Source organism: Lissotriton helveticus, chromosome 11 (assembly GCF_964261635.1).
Source record: "Lissotriton helveticus chromosome 11, aLisHel1.1, whole genome shotgun sequence".
Taxonomy (NCBI): Eukaryota; Metazoa; Chordata; class Amphibia; order Caudata; family Salamandridae; genus Lissotriton; species Lissotriton helveticus.
In genome coordinates, this window is record NC_136072.1 from 786,196,036 (window position 1) to 786,212,342 (window position 16,307).

General features: G+C 44.2%; 1 protein-coding gene across 1 annotated transcript in view; it reads right to left on the bottom strand.

Annotated features, from left to right (window-relative positions):
- Positions 1-16,307, bottom strand: part of LOC144791925 (uncharacterized) — a 78,631-nt gene that overhangs the window by 19,016 nt on the left and 43,308 nt on the right. The window contains exon 3 of the mRNA XM_078666736.1: positions 15,511-15,594. Within this exon, the coding sequence (XP_078522862.1) occupies positions 15,511-15,594 (84 nt within the window). The remainder of the gene's footprint in view (positions 1-15,510; positions 15,595-16,307) is intronic.

Sequence of the window (16,307 nt, forward strand, 5' to 3'; positions counted from 1 at the left end):
TTGATGGTTATGAGTTACACTGTCAATTGTTTGTCATTGCTTTTGCTTTGGTCTACATTGTTTTAGGCGTTTGTGACCACCTAGGATCATACAACAGCCAAGTTTTCCAGTTTTATCTTGGGTCAACTAAGACTGCAAGTCCCAGATTTATAAGACAGCTACAGAAGGGAGTGGGACTTAGAAAGCGCATGTGCTCACAGTTTAACAAGTAAAAGCAAAGAATCAGGAGAGAGGCTAAGGCGTTGCCACCACACCTGCCGACTTTGAACCCGGGGAACCAGGTTTGACTCTTGGCGTAGGTTGTGCCTTTAACAATACAATGTAAAATACATGCATGACTATAGTTGCAGGAATGCCAATAAACAAAAAATATATATATATATTTCTTCAAGCCAGTGAACAAGAGCGAAACTGCGCTCGAAACGCGTATGGCAGAATTGAAGCAAGGAGGATAAGGACTTACTGTGTCCTTTGCTGCCGGAGGTGGTGTGCAGCAACCCTTCCACGTGAGACATCTCCATGGGGACAATCCTGGTGATAGATATATATATATATATATATATATATATATATAAAATGCAAAAAAGAAACAGAGAACTCAGGGTAGTTCTTAAGTTTAGGTGGAAAGCAGCTTCAGTATAGAGCACTCTCAATACCCGCAACACTCTAAATGAGCTCACCTCAAATGTCTGCTTCTCTATCGAAGTCTTTGAGCGTAGGATTAGCAGTGCCATCCACGCCGAGATAGAAAGGGACAAAGTCTTTTGCCATTTCTACAGCAAATCCCTGCCGAGCAGTAAAATGGCCAAAGCCTTTTACCACTCCAGGCACATTATTACATCTTTGGATTGGTAAAATACCATCCAAGCCATGGCAAAAGACTTTGTCCCTTTCTATCTTGGCATGGATGGAACTGTGCTAATCCTACGCTCAAAGACTTTCCACCTAAACTTGAGAACTACCCAGAGGTATCTGCTTCTTTTTTTTGCATATATATTCGTCTCTCCACTCTCGTACGTCCGCGGAAAGTTAAACTGGAGCCCAGATTCTTCAAGCATGAAAGTTTATTCAAATTGAATAAACGTTTCATTATTAGAGGTTTGCGACCTCACTCGAGCCCGCCGTCATAATTGGCAGAGAGATCCGCGACTCTGTTGGTGATATATATATATATATATAGGGTGAGTGGCGAGGAGTGACGACAACACCCATAAAAAAAAATTGTGCTCACTGATTTATAAAGCAGACCGTGTAACAACACAAGTAAAAAGTCCAGTCTTTATGGGAGGTTACAAATTCAGATAAGGCGGCACCAAGGAGGGACTATTAAGCCTATTTACAAATTAAAAGCAACAATTTTGCGTAACGAAATAGGCGAATCTGTAGTAAGGCCTGTAATGTTAATAAAAATTGGGTCTAGCAAATGACCTGCTTTACGAGTGGGGGAAGAATTTATTAGATTACGGTTCAGAGCGCCTAGGTCCTCTAAAACAGTCTGGCTAAGCGTACAGGTGACATCTTCCAAGTGCATACTTAGAACTCCAAGTAAAGTAAAATTGGCGCATTTTACTATAAAAGGAGAAATTGCATAAGGGATTATACAGCACCAGTGCCTGGCATAGCTGTGGGGCTGGTAAATTAGAGTGCTGGAGACCATAAATTTTGTGCGTCAGGCCAAGTGAGAAGAGCAGGACTTCACATGCCAAAAAATGTGGCTTCTCTATATTGCACTGAAGAATGTCTTTATAGACTATAGCTATGCCTCCTCCTCTTGCAGGATTGTGGCGATGACATCTGGCAGAGATGCCTCATGTAACCATGTTTCTGTTATTGTTCCTAAAATATGGATGTCATACCAGGGTCTATGTCATAAGAGGGGTTTCCAATCCTTTATCCCCCAGACTATTAAATAACTAAGTCCAAAGGAGCAACAATCACTGGCTGCTTGTAGGAGCTCATGCAGATATTAAAACGGTCTCCCATCCACACATTTTTTCCCAATCTCTGACGCAAAGGAGAAGGGACTGAAGCTATCAGGAGCAAACGTAAGGTTTTTAGCTTTCATGGAAAACAACTGCAGTCTTGCTCAATGTGCAGTAGAGTGGAGGAGTTGAGGGAGGGAAGTAAGTTCCAGGAGGAGGAGGCTCGCTCTGTGAACATCCTTAAGTGGGTTTGTTTCAAGATCCCAGGAATGGATAGGTGGTGGGTGTTAGGATTCGGGATTCGTTGACAACTAGTATCTGCTAATGCATGGGTAGAAGTACGAGGAACTCTTATGGGGTCAAACAAACGTCTTGGCCATGACTGGTGAACTACGCCAGTGGTAGCCAACAATGGTCTGCCTAGGCTTGGAGAGGTGCTGGTAAGGATTCAGGAAGAATGTTCATCATGTTCTGCTATTTGTATGTAACGTTAGATGAAACCAATGAAGACAGAATTTGCATGTGAAATGATGGCCAAGATTAGGAAGCCACAAGGCTTTCTTGTACGAAGAGGGTGATGTTCAATAATAGTTAAATATTAATGTCAGGCGTTGAGAAGTTAGTTGCTGTGTGGCTGGCTGAAAAAAGCTGGTCACCAAAGAGGTTTTGTAGGGAGTTGAATGGAAGGTGAACCAGTCAGATAATGCCACTTTATTAGAACGGCAGGGTTAAAAGAAAATGAGTGGTTACATTTTGTCAGTTTAAGGCAAGCTTGTTATGGGTCATCCAACCTTAAAATAGTTTAAGTCCGATTTGGAGAGAGTCTCGTAGTCTGACACTACTACTTGAACACATGCATCTACTGGTCACCTTGCTGAAACTTTTCTGTATACAGTTGGAACTGGGTTGAGAAAACGTATTTTGGTCCAGAAGCGGCACAGTGTAACCCTCAATACTACATCTGACAGAGAGTACTGCCCCAGAAGGGTTGATGTTTTTGAACAACATTCAATTTTTCTGCAAGTCCTCATTGTGGCAGTAAGTTCACATCTGAATCCTGTGAAAAGAGACTGAAGCCAAGTTTGGAAAATCCCTACATTTACAGGTATCTGCAGGACCAGCACTTCAGTTTATTCAGAGGGTAAGCTGGTAGTATGCTGCAGGAAGATAGAAGATGCTTACTTTGAAAGGATTAAAAGCTATGGAGGTTAGGCAGCTTTGGAAAGAAACCAGTTACTTACCTGTAACAATAATGTTGACGCTTCCTACTCTTCTAGATTCATAGCTTATGAAATATTCTGTGGCCTAGTGGTTTAGTCCAGAAAGGTTTGTAAGAATAAAAGTTTGGGCATCAATTGTAAGTGGAGTCACAATTACCTATTATGATGTTGAGTTCACACCAACCATGCTTCATTGCACAGTCAACATTTTCAGTTTTTTTTTATTGCCCATGAATTATTTTGTGTATAAACAAGGTATTTCGGTAAATGTTTTCCTACTGAAAAGGACCTGCTCTCGCTCTCAGGGAAGGTGGGAGGTCCAAATATGAAAACAGATGACTTCAAGCAGTAAAATGATTGTTACAGGAAGTAACTAGTTTATTTTGCTGTGTGAACCTATTCTAGATCACATGCTCAGCAAAGATCATGGAGCTGCATCACCCCCTTATGGACGAGGCAGTGGAAGGAGAGTAGGAGCAGGTTACTAGACCTGCATGTCTAGTACATTTTTCAAGATTTTTCGAGCCCTGACATTTCATAAAACTGTGTGACTCACTTGAGCTTCTTATTGAGACCACATACACACAGTAGTGTGTACCGAGTATATATGCAGATGTCCAAGTTACTGATCAGAAAATAACATACTTAAGCACGGTAGTGATGGCCCTCTCTTTTTTTAGTGTGCTGTAGCTTCATCTCTAGAGCGCACAGACACACCCACACACATCTGAATTGTTTGCAAAATCCATCTCACTGTGGTTTCCTTGGTAAATGACATTCTCACATAAGGTTTCTCTCCTGTGTGTAGTTCATCACAGCTCTCCTAATCTCCAATGTGCAGGTGAATTTGACAGCCGGAAGAAGGATGGCAGCTGCAGTGACTGAGTAACATGAAAATTATATATTGCCTTCTGAACGAATTTCAGGATTCTTCTCACACCCACCGTATTGTGATGAAATTGTAAATAAAGTTCTCTAGTAGTAGAGCTTGGATTTGAGTAACTTTATATAAGGAAGTAATAGCTATTAAAATGGGGATTATATTGTGTAAATGCTTCATGCTCCAGTTCAAATGGCAGTTTCTTAAGATGTGCTAAAACAATATTAGTTATAGGCTGGAGTTGAAACTGCATGTCTGGGATGCATTCTAGCTCCCTCCAAATTCTGGTAAAATGTTGTTTAACTCGGACACTCCTTGTGTATGCAGCAATAACAGATACGTGTACTTCAAATGATTCTTACAATGGTGCACTGGTCAGTAAGTACATTGAGTATCAATTGATGTTTGTTTCATGCATCATTTAGTTTGTGCATTGGCTTTATTCTCATCAGTGTCTGTGTTACTGGCTTCCTTGCTTCCCTTTATACCCCCTACATTTTATGGTAGCTTTTGATGGTGAAAGTCCCAGCTGCCAAGTTTAAAGTTATTAGTTCCGGTTGATAAATGTTCCCCTTTCGCATCAGTAGTAATTATGGTTAGACAGGAGGCTGGCTGATTTGTTGCTGCAATGTTTTCATGAGGTGACAGCAAAACGTATTTGGATAGCACAATGCAAATTATAACTGTTAAAGCAAGTGAATTGCCACACCAAAAGATGCTCAATCGTGCCAAAAGTAAAATAAATCTGACTGAAAAGGAGATAAATATAGGCAAAACAAATGGCAGAAGCCTGTGTTCAAAATTTCCCAACAGTATGCAGTGCATAATGGAATGGCACCAACTGTCAAAACAGCGCCCCTTAGCCTTTTGTCTTTTACCCTATTTATTATATATTTCATATAGCGCGAACATGAAAATCCTATTATTATTTTTGTGGAGATTAGCTTTCTATCTGCCTACGCTTCCAATTTTTCAATTTGAAAAAACAGAAGCAAAGCAAATGGTTAAACCTGCTATATCTATGGTGTCTGTGCTATGGCGTTAAAACAAAAAAATGATCTGGATTTAGATCCGCACAGGAGTAAAAGTATTAACGGTCTTGATTTACCAGTTGTGGCGGTGGTGATAAAGTCGGTAGTGGCTATTCATTTTAAGTTTATCAAATGCTAGCAGCCATGGTAAAGGCAAAATTGGCAGAATTCCATGTTGTATGTCAATGATAATAATATACTGCAACTTCAGGAATCATCAGAGTGTTCAACACAAAATCCTGCCCTACGTCTTGTAAGCGGTTTCAAGAGCCCACAGAATTTATGAATCTCTATAAGGGGTAATTGATGAGAAGTCCGGTTTCTGGGATGCGGAGAAAGTCATAGTACAGTCCCAGTTGTTAGAAAATGTCCCATGCATAATTTGCATCATGAGTCTTTGCCCTGAGAAACCCTGCACACAAGTTTCTATCAGTTTCGCATTTTTCTTTTGGTCTTGGCATGCATGACAATCATGCTTGCGCACTGACAGCTGCTATAGCTATGTAATGTAAAATGCTGCGACAATGTGGAAGGCTCTCTGGTCTGGTGGGATGCACCAAGTAAGCCTTCCATACAGTAGTACTACTATATCTTCATATAATTGTATGGTATCTCTCTGCATAGTTCAGGAGCCTCCAACTGTGCTATATATAATTGTATCCGCTTCAGACATGCTATTCGCTGTTTCTGTCCAACCATGGAAGTGCCTGGATGTGCACATGCTCCACCATGTTGCTACTTTATGGGCTACTAGATCACCATTGGATTGTAAGATGCTGACAGGTGTGGCAGCGTGAACTGTTAGCAGGACAGGCCTTTTTATTGATACCCACAGAGGTGAGTGGCTTACCAGCATTGCCATATACAGTTCAGTACCACGGTCCCCACACTATATCCTGTGCACAAGTGTAGGGTGTGTCTGCATGAATGCATACCGTCAGTGCGTGAAAGAAGTGTTGAAGGAGTGTGTGTCATGTTAGCCTATGGATTCTTCAGATACAACGTTTCCATTCCATGGTGGAACTCTTTAGAAATCTTTTGTGATCAAAGACCCAGAATCGAAAAAGGATGTCTGGAAGGACCGTATGAAGAATGCCAGAGCTTCAACTCCGCATTCTAGTATTTTTAATGTCCAAGCGAGGTTGCAGGACTTCGCTGATCTAAGTCAGGGGTCTCTTACTGTCAATTTTCCAAGAGAGTGAGGGATGGGGGGGGGGGGCAACATCATCTAGAAGACTGTAACCTCCTGCTGAATATCTGCATAGGAAATGGGAATTCTCATTTAAGAGAGGGCCATCAGAGGTGTTTCTGTAAAGCATCAACTTTAAAACCCCATAGAATGTTCCCTACTTTGTGACCTGCCTCTTAGCTGTGTATTAAAGCGAGAAAGGCACCACTGCAGAAGGAGACTCCAAGAAGGAGCTAAGGTGTGCAGTACCCATGCCGTTCTGGTGGTCAACCGAGGAAGAACAATGCGAGTTAGTTTGTGCCCATTGTGGTAGTATTATGCAGAAGGCTCGATACCTAGAACGATGGAACCACTTTTATTGTGAATGCTCATGCGACCAATATTGTAGCACCTCAATGCAGCTGTGCCATCTCATCATATAAAAACTCCTCTTAACAAAGTAAGGTGTATGACCTCACAGTGACCAGCACAGAGAACCAAGAAGAACTTGCACAGCGCATTCTCAGAAACTTGTCCGTCAGTCCCAGCATGCATGCTAACCCAACTTAGACTGCTTGCCTAGATGGACTGCTCGAGAAACTGGTAGAGATGCGTCAGTGGGGACTGTAATGCATCTGCTGTCCAGATAAAGGTTTACCTGCTCTGCCGGTGGACCCAGGGATAAAAGAACTTACTGAACATTACCATACCAGAGACTGACACAATGGTCACTTAGTTGAAGTGAGGGTGGGGGCCATGGGGTTGGGAGTAAAGTTGGTAGGAAGATAGAGACAGCTAAAGCACCTGGTATATTCATGTGAAGCTTGTTCCAATAGAGTGCCCATTTATGCGCTATAGACTCCTGCCGGGGTATAGTGCTTGATCATAGTGGCAGTACTATACAGTAGTCTTTTGCAATTTATTTGTATATTATGAATAAAATAGCTTGCCTTTTATTAAGGTCAAATATTTCGTACACGTTTGAATATAGGTGGGTTGCTGTGGGCGTTGTTGAATTCAGAGTCTACAATTCCACACCAAATTCCTGAGTGAGCTTTGGACTGCTCATCTGCATCTACCATTGAGATTTAAGTGCTAAATGGGTATACTTGGTGCTCGATTTGCATGGCCATAGTAGGAAGGACCCCAGGATAATAGTGGCAAAAAGCCGATGAACCCCATGGTTGTGATCTTTAGCCCCCATACGACTGGGACCCACAAATTAAGTCTGAAAGTTGTCCATCAGAACTGAGAGTAAGGATCTTCGATGGCTCCTGATATTGTATTACTTATGAACAACATAATCAATCTTATTTGGACCAGAGGAATTAGGGAGTATTCACAGTGAGATCAGAGGTGGGCTAAAATTTCTTGTTCACGAAGGCCCTTGATAGTGTAGTTGGACAAATGATTCTATCAGATTGAAGCTTCTAGAGGGATGTAAAGTTTAAGGGGCCATCAAATGCTCCCAAGCTCTTTAGAGCCTAAGGATCATTTCTCAAAGAAGGATGGTGATGGATGTTGAATGGAAGCACTTTTGGTCAGAATCAGATAACAAAAGGAGAGAGGTGATGGTTTCTTAATGCAAAACACTGTTGGCAGCCTTCTTACAATTGTACGTGATGGGCCAATTTGTAAGCCCATATGCATGCCTCAAACATAGCAATATGCATGAATAGCTTCTATGCCTCACCTTCTATTCCTACTTCATTGTTAACCAGGCTCACCGCTGTTAGGTGGTGCATTTATACAGGTAACCTTTTAGTCTCACGTCCAACACTCTTTAAAGGAAGATTAAAGACTAGGGAATCCTGGAAGCAGACAATAAATTAAGCTAGTATTGAATTATATGATCTCACTCCAGAGTATCAAGAATGTAAATGGGGATCTTTCAGAGGTGTGCTTATATAAGGCATGTCTTGGGAGCTCTTGTAGTTAAAGGAGATAACAAATGGGGCCCAACCTCTGGAAATCAACTGATGTGAGTTTAGGTGCCACAAAGGGCATCATTTTCATTGAGAGGAACTTAAGAATGATGTGGAAAACGAAGCACGTAAAAACATCTACTGCAAAACCAGACTTCAAAAACAACCTCAAAAATATTGATTGTCATATTATTAACAACAAAAGTCAATAGTAGGAGATTAGACTAATGCTCAGTTTTGCTACTTTTTAGGTTTCGCCTGCCGAAGGCTGCGCTCTGCGCAGCTTTTCGGCGCAAGCGAAATCTATTGTTTACAATATGGGCTTCAGGAACGTCCCCCGGCTCCCATTGGCTAGCTCCATAAATGGAGGCTAGCCATTGGGAGCCGGATCTGTCCGTCAAGGCCGGACCAGATTCGGGGGCGTTCCCGCGATTTTTTCGCTCTCCGCCTCTGCGATGTCGTCATCGCGGTGGTGGGCGGAGTTTCGTTTTTTTTTCTGGGTTTGTTTTTGTCATTCCATGCCGACCACGGCCGCCGGAGGAAGCCCAGGTGAGTGCTTTCTTGTTCATTATGCACCCCGAATGCATACACATGATGGACGCCCCCAGTTCTGCCCGAGAGCATTGCCCACGTACTGTGGAGTTCCCCAGTTCTGCCCATGGTTCTGATCGCCCCCCCCACACTATGCAACCCCCGGAATTTCCCATCACAGACTCGTGCCCCTGTCTGGAGCTGCGGGCGGCGGCGGGGGGTGGCTGCTCCCCGTCCGTCCTGCGCTGACCCCCGGCCACGCCCCCCCGTTCTTGTTGTCTTTCCTTTTCTTCCTCCGTTCTCTTTCTGTTTCCTCTCCTTCACCCTCCTGCTTCAGGCGTCTTCTCCACTGATTACCTGCCTCATATGTTTTTCTCTTCAGTACGTATTTCTCTCTTCTCCACCCCTCCCCTCGTCCCGACTCATTTCCTCTCAATGCTCTCTTTCCCCCGCCTCTTTCTCCTCCCCTTTCCCTCACCCGCTCCTGATTTTATCCCCGAATGTCCCCTCGGTCCCTTCTCCTTTCTCCTCCCGCTGCTCCCTCCTTCCTCTCTCTGTCTCCCATCGCACTGTTGCCCTCTTGTGCCCCCCGCACCCTCCAGTCTCCCCTCCCTCTCCCCCTCCATGTCGGTGTGTCCTCCTCCCCCTGGCCCTCCCTCTGCCTCTTCTCCTCTCTCCTCCCTCCCTCTCTCTCCCTCGCCGGAGCTGCTGGCTGGGTCGGTGGCTGGGCTCGGCTGGAGGCAGTGCGGGCGGTGGGTCCCCGGGTGCATCCTCGGCCGGATCCCTTCCTGGCTGGATCCCAGCCCGAGCCCCGGGTCTGGTGGCTCTGGATCCCCTGCAGCCACTTCGGAAAACTTTCCCTCCGCTGCTGCTGCTGATGGCTGAGGCGACCCCCGCGCTCTGAACGCCTCATCTGGACTCCCAGCGCTGGTCTGCTGGCTGCGGCTCTGGTCTGCGCCCCTCTGATCTCTGCTCCTCTGATCTCTGCTCCTCTGATCTCTGCTCCTCTGATCTCTGCTCCTCTGATCTCTGCTCCCTACTCCTCTGTTGCTTCTGTGCTCTGACCTAGTCTCCTCTGTTGCCTCTGTGCTCTGACCTCGTCTCCTCTGTTGCCTCTGTGCTCTCATCTCTTCTCCTCTGTTGCCTCTGTGCTCTGATCTCTTCTCCTCTGTGCTCTCATCTCTTCTCCTCTGTTGCCTCTGTGCTCTCATCTCTTCTCCTCTGTTGCCTCTGTGCTCTGATCTCTTCTCCTCTGTTGCCTCCGTGCTCTAATCTCTTCTCTGTTGCCTCTGTGCTCTGATCTCTTCTCCTCTGTTGCCTCTGTGCTCTCATCTCTTCTCCTCTGCTGCCTGTGTGCTCTCATCTCTTCTCCTCTGTTGCCTCTGTGCTCTCATCTCTTCTCCTCTGTTGTTTCTGTGCTCTGACCTCGTCTCCTCTGTTGCCTCTGTGCTCTCATCTCTTCTCCTCTGTTGCCTCTGTGCTCTCGTCTCTTCTCCTCTGTTGCCTCTGTGCTCTCATCTCTTCTCCTCTGTTGCCTCTGTGCTCATCTCTTCTCCTCTGTTGCCTCTGTGCTCTCATCTCTTCTCCTCTGTTGCCTCTGTGCTCTCATCTCTTCTCCTCTGTTGCCTCTGTGCTCTCATCTCTTCCCCTCTGTTGCCTCTGTGCTCTCATCTCTTCCCCTCTGTTGCCTCTGTGCTCTCATCTCTTCCCCTCTGTTGCCTCTGTGCTCTCATCTCTTCCCCTCTGTTGCCTCTGTGCTCTCATCTCTTCTCCTCTTCTCCTCTGCTGCCTCTGTGCTCTCATCTCTTCTCCTCTGTTGCCTCTGTGCTCTCATCTCTTCTCCTCTGTTGTTTCTGTGCTCTGACCTCGTCTCCTCTGTTGTTTCTGTGCTCTGACCTAGTCTCCTCTGTTGCCTCTGTGCTCTCATCTCTTCTCCTCTGTTGCCTCTGTGCTCTCGTCTATTCTCCTCTGTTGCCTCTGTGCTCTCATCTCTTCTCCTCTGTTGCCTCTGTGCTCTCATCTCTTCTCCTCTGTTGGCTCTGTGCTCTGATCTCTTCTCCTCTGCTGTCTCTGTGCTCTCATCTTTTCTCCTCTGTTGCCTCTGTGCCCTGATCTGCGCTCCTGTGATCTCTTCTCCTCTGTTGCCTCTGTGCTCTGATCCCCTCCTCCTCTTGGGGTATGTTTGTTCACTGGACACTCATCGAAGGCATTTATTCTGTCAGGTACAGCGTAGGCGATAGGTAGGCGGCGGAAGCAGCATTGTGCTCTGAAAACGTTGGCTTGGATTGAGGGGCACCTTCTGTTTTTGAAGTTTCCTGAAACATAGGCGCGCCTCCTCGCGAATCAACATATTATCTAAATCCAGGTCACATTAAATACGGTATTTACTCCAAATATATCTACACGATTCACTAACTGTGATTGATTTTGAGGCAGATGAATTGAGATGTCAAGTCTTGTGATACCCGTAGAGCCTTCGTCTTCAGTGCCAATCATGACATGTTTCTGATAATGCAGTTGTTCTCGTTGGAGGCCCCATGGTTATTATTTACAAACATGCATACGTGTGTGTGTGTGTATATACTTGTGAACGTCACATGATCGTTATGTGTGTCTGTATGATCTTCAATGCCTTGCATTGCTGTACGAGTGCCAGTGTTAAATGAGTAATATTTCAACTTGATAGCTGAAATATCATTTATAGACACGTATGCCCAAATCTTATTTACAATCCTACATGTCCAAACATGACCTGAGTGGAATGAATACTCGTCTTCTTTAGTTAAGTTGTTTAGTCTGCTTAACAATATTCAGTTCAACGAAATTGCTGCATCTCGTCCTCTCATAGGCGAGCGCTTTACAAAACGTTGCTTGGGCCTAACTTCGGTGACGCCCTTCCATTGAAGAGCGAATTGTAATAATCAGAGACAATTTAGTGGATGTCCCGTAACAATGCTACATTAAAAGAAATTATATTCTGTGTTTCGTTTTCCCAAAAGCAATTGAGTTTCGGTATTATAGCGCTCAATAATTGGAGATTCCGTTTAGTTATTTAAAATACAGCTGCTTCCTTACACTCCCACCTGTTAATTCCCACAACAGAGTTAGTGAGGAGCTATATAATAAGAGTGTGTGCCAGCGGACTGGGCCACAGGAAGAATACGCGGGGGCCGTCTAGCTGTAATCGGACCGACATTTCACACAAGTCTGCTGCACTTTCGGTGAAAGGCTGGGATTGTAGATATTGGAGCAGTGAGGAGTTATTGTGAAAGAGACATGCAGCCTGGGTCAGGTTGAGTGGGAGCTTTGCCCGGCCCCTCTAAAAAAATAATGTATTTTCATGCCCAACACAAACTCGAAAGTGAAATAGAGCATAGTGGCAAAACATGATTTACACAGGATCACACAATTTGATCAGTTTATTAGGCTAGGAATGAATTCCATGTCTTCTAGTTTGAAACTTTGCGACTAAATGCACCCGTTGCAAATGCACAGAACCACAGCTACAAATTCTGAACCAGCACCTTTAACCATTTCCCTTCTATAGCATTTACATGTTCCAAAACGAACTGTAATTCGACAATGCCTGACTATAATTCACCCCACGATGATTATTTGTTTACAAGTGTTTTTCCTAGAGTCCTCTTTGCTCTGAAGCATGTGAGCACTATAGAAATAACACTAGAGTAATCTTCAATCTTTAGTGCAGTAAACAAACAGTTATTCAACGAAGGATGTGCAATGTTTAGTGCTGTACATATGATAGTTTAAGTGAAGTCATTTTTGCCGGGTGTCTCTGTCTGGTGAGTATTACCTCTTAGCTAAGACTTGTTTTTTGTATCTATCTTTAGCCAGTTTTCATCGTAGTGTAAAATACTAACTGAAATAGTTGCAATACAAATCGCATTTGCGAGAGATTAAGCTATTGACATTGTAAATGACAATGCCATTTATTTATCTGTTTTCTAAACCAACACATAAATAAAAAGTTTGTCATTCACAATGCCAATAGCTCAAACTTTTCCAAAGGTGAAACCGTTGCATTGTAAATGCTTGTTTTTCTTATGTTCACCACCGCAGCGTATAAGCTCTTAGGATCACTGCCATATTCATAACTAGAGAAATTTCGAAATTTAAATGACTTCAGTTACCTCAGCAATCAAGCAGGGTGATCAGTGTGCAAAGTCAGGCTCCACTCCCTCCTCCCTACCAGAGGTTGGGAATCATAGGTGTGGGGAAGTTTGGAAAATATGTAGTCATTTACCACAGTTCACCTCACTGGGCAGGCAAGAGCATAGAGGTGGTCTATAGATTTAGTAATCAGTCTGTCATTAAGGGGATACTGAGGTGATGATTCTATAAAAAGTGAAAAAAACTTTTTTTTTTTAAATCACTTGCAGAGGTTCTTAACAGGGTAACAACTGAAGAGTTGGAAGAGTGCAGTTTAGTTCAACTAAACACAACATTGTGTTCAAGGCCCATGGAAGGGGTCTATCGTATGGCACATAGCCACCTCAAAGAGGCTAATACTCTTTTTACAACAGAGGTTTACAGGGTACTGTTCTTCATTTGCATAAAAGGGAGGCGACCCACAGAAGCAGAGTGACTACAAAGATCATTGAGAACTCTTAGAGAGTCAAGCACAAGCTTAATCACAGCATTAACTTAAATATATTGGGGCGACATTGATTCCGCTGAGAATTGGACTACAACAGCTGAATATAAGCTACCTCTTCAATCAGGAAGCCAGAGAAAAATGAGCAACTACCTAACTATCCCTGCATTACGAGGAAATGCATCTACCATCTGAGGTAGTAGGAGTTGTCGATGGACCCCATAAACATGTAAAAGTCATTTTAAACACTGAGCTAAATAACTCTCTCTTCCGCAAACTATTTAATTCATAACACTCCTCAGAAAGAACTGGTACAACAATTCCTCTGCTGCCACCAACCAATCTTCAGAAGACCTCCTTGGTCAACCTTGTTTTTCTGGTTTGAAGTTTTCAAACAGAGCTCTGGCAGAATCCAAGTAAATTTAAAATGTCTAAATTAGGGCAACATCTTCCGGGGATAAGGGCCTATACTAAACTGAACTGTAAAGTGTGGGACTCACATAGGTGACATGATTGATCAAAGGGAAAAGACAATCAGGTCTTTGAACTGGGCAAGCGTCTCGCTCGCTAATGCGCATGCGCTGGCTAATCTTAGCTCCGTGAAAGCAGACTGAGACTAAAAGGAAAACATCGAACCTAGCTTAGCGGCCGCCTCGGTACCAGTGTTGAATTAGTGAAGTAGAAGTGCCTTTATTCTTTATTGTCCTGACACCGTACAGAGAACGAAACACCCCTGCGGTAAGCAAGAAAATGCGTATCGCGGCCCGGGGCTCCTGTGAGCGGTAGAGAGCCCCGGGGCCGCCAGCAGGAGGTTACGCAAGTGTTGTGGGGCTCCCTTGACCAAGAGGGAGCCCCGTGAAAGGAGCTGGCAAGAGCCGCAGCGGCGGAGTCCCCCGAGATTGGCCCGGTAAGTTAAAAAGGGCTGGGGGGGGGGAGCACTCGTGTGTGTGTGTGCGCGCGCGCGTGTGTGTGTGTATGTGTGGGGGGGGTGTCTGTATGTGCGTGCGTGCACGGGCGCTCGTGTGTGTGTGTGTCTGTGTGAATGCACGACAGCAGCTGGCCTCAGCGAGAGCGTTCGCATGCGCGTTTCAAATCGCCTCCAAGGCGATGCGCGCGGCCAGGATTGTCTCCTGGAAAGCAGACACGCCGACAATAGGTTCTCGGCGAGAACGCGCTTCCGCGCGCTTAGGCGAGACCTAAAAAGCACCCCTGTACTCGACAATTCAGAGACTACAGTACAGGCATGCACAAATAGGACAAACTGCCCTTGACACTAGTGAAACCCAGTGCGCTGAGCATATGCTTGCCACAGAACTGAGTAATACCTCGAACAAGACTCTTTTTCCAAGATGTAATGTTTTGGCTACTTTCTTTTATAAACTGCTGCACAGTGCAATCCCTGTGCGAACATGGTCCTAACAGTACAGAAGATGACACAAAGTATCTGCTGGCCTTTAAACACAGTTTAACAGTACGAGGGCTATTTTATTATACTAATAAGCATTTAAGTAAAGTTTATTAATATTATTATAAAGACAATACTCAGACACTGATTTATTGTGAGTGATACATGTACAAGCTGAAGGCAAGGTTCTACTCAAGAACCAACCTTAAGAAGGCTTGACTGTTGGATCGCAGTACCCTCTGAAAGTCAAAGGCCTACATAAGAGGCACATGTCAATTCAGTTAGTCCATTGTAGTACTGGTGTCTGTGGTTCGAGTGAGGACAGCAATATTTGTCACAAAGATGGCTTGGTTGCCCTAGATTTAATGGACCTTGGTGAACTGGTAGGACACTTTCCTGTTACCCCATCCTGCACCAGTGAAAGCCCCGACAGCCTGACAAACTATAACCCTCTGCCTGCAGTGCTTCTGTAGGAGGGAGGGAGAGGAGAAGAAAAATAGCACCCTTGCATACCATCCTTGCATCTACCACTATGCAAAATGTGGACATGCTATATTAATTGCGCTCTATAGAAACCTGCACCTATTATACTGCTGAACATTTTGGCCATGAATGCCCCAACCTTAATTTGACAATTAGACCATTATTTCCACTTTACCTAGAAATAGCAGAAAGGTTTCAAAATGGTGCCCAGGCTCCTTGGAGTGGTATGAGGTCATATAATTGGAAGGCTGGTACTATACAATAGTAAATAATGAATATCATGTATAACACTCAGGTAGCTTATTGGTTGACCAAGAGTAGGGAATTTACCTTGTGATCCAGGCGTTGATAGTCTCCAGAATTAGGGCGTCTGCCTCCTTTGCCTCGGCGACCCTCCAGGACAAAGGCGATGATCTAGTAAGAAGAGGAAAATAATATGAAGCAAGAGAGTTCGTAAAGCTATGCCAGCTCTCAGTAACTCAACTTATACAACTCTATTTTATTTGAATGTACCTTAGATGTACATTTTTTTTTTAAAGTTATCAGTTAACAGTATTAAGAAGACAATACTTTTCTGTTTAGCCATTAATAAATTCACAATTTACCGCACAAATATTTTCTTGCCAGGTGGTTTACTAAGCACAACAAGCAAAGTCAATAGGGTTTGCAGTTAACATGTGGGTCGTGGCAATAGACCTAGCCTTCAATATGTGGGTGCAAACGAATTGGCTTTGCCAGTGCTTGCTTGGGCATACTTTATGGTCAAAAGCATTCCAAAGTGACTCCCATATGGATTCGCAAGCAAAGTTGGCCATCTTCAAGTTTTTTTTCGGTATAATAATAGCAAACCATTCAAAGAGGGTTACCCATGCACCCCCTGCTATGCACACATACCAACAGGGATATTAGAAAGATTTGTGTAATACTTGGGACAAAAAACATCTCTTGAAATCCGACCTTCTCTCCACATCCACATGCGCACACAGCTGTGGGCATTGTGGAATGGGTGTTGTCAAAGTATAACAAGGTTCGTTCTAAAATGGCTACGGAACAACTGCACAAACTGGTTTCACCAACATACAATGATTTTTGTTATACTTTCTTATCATTCATTTATCCTACCAAGG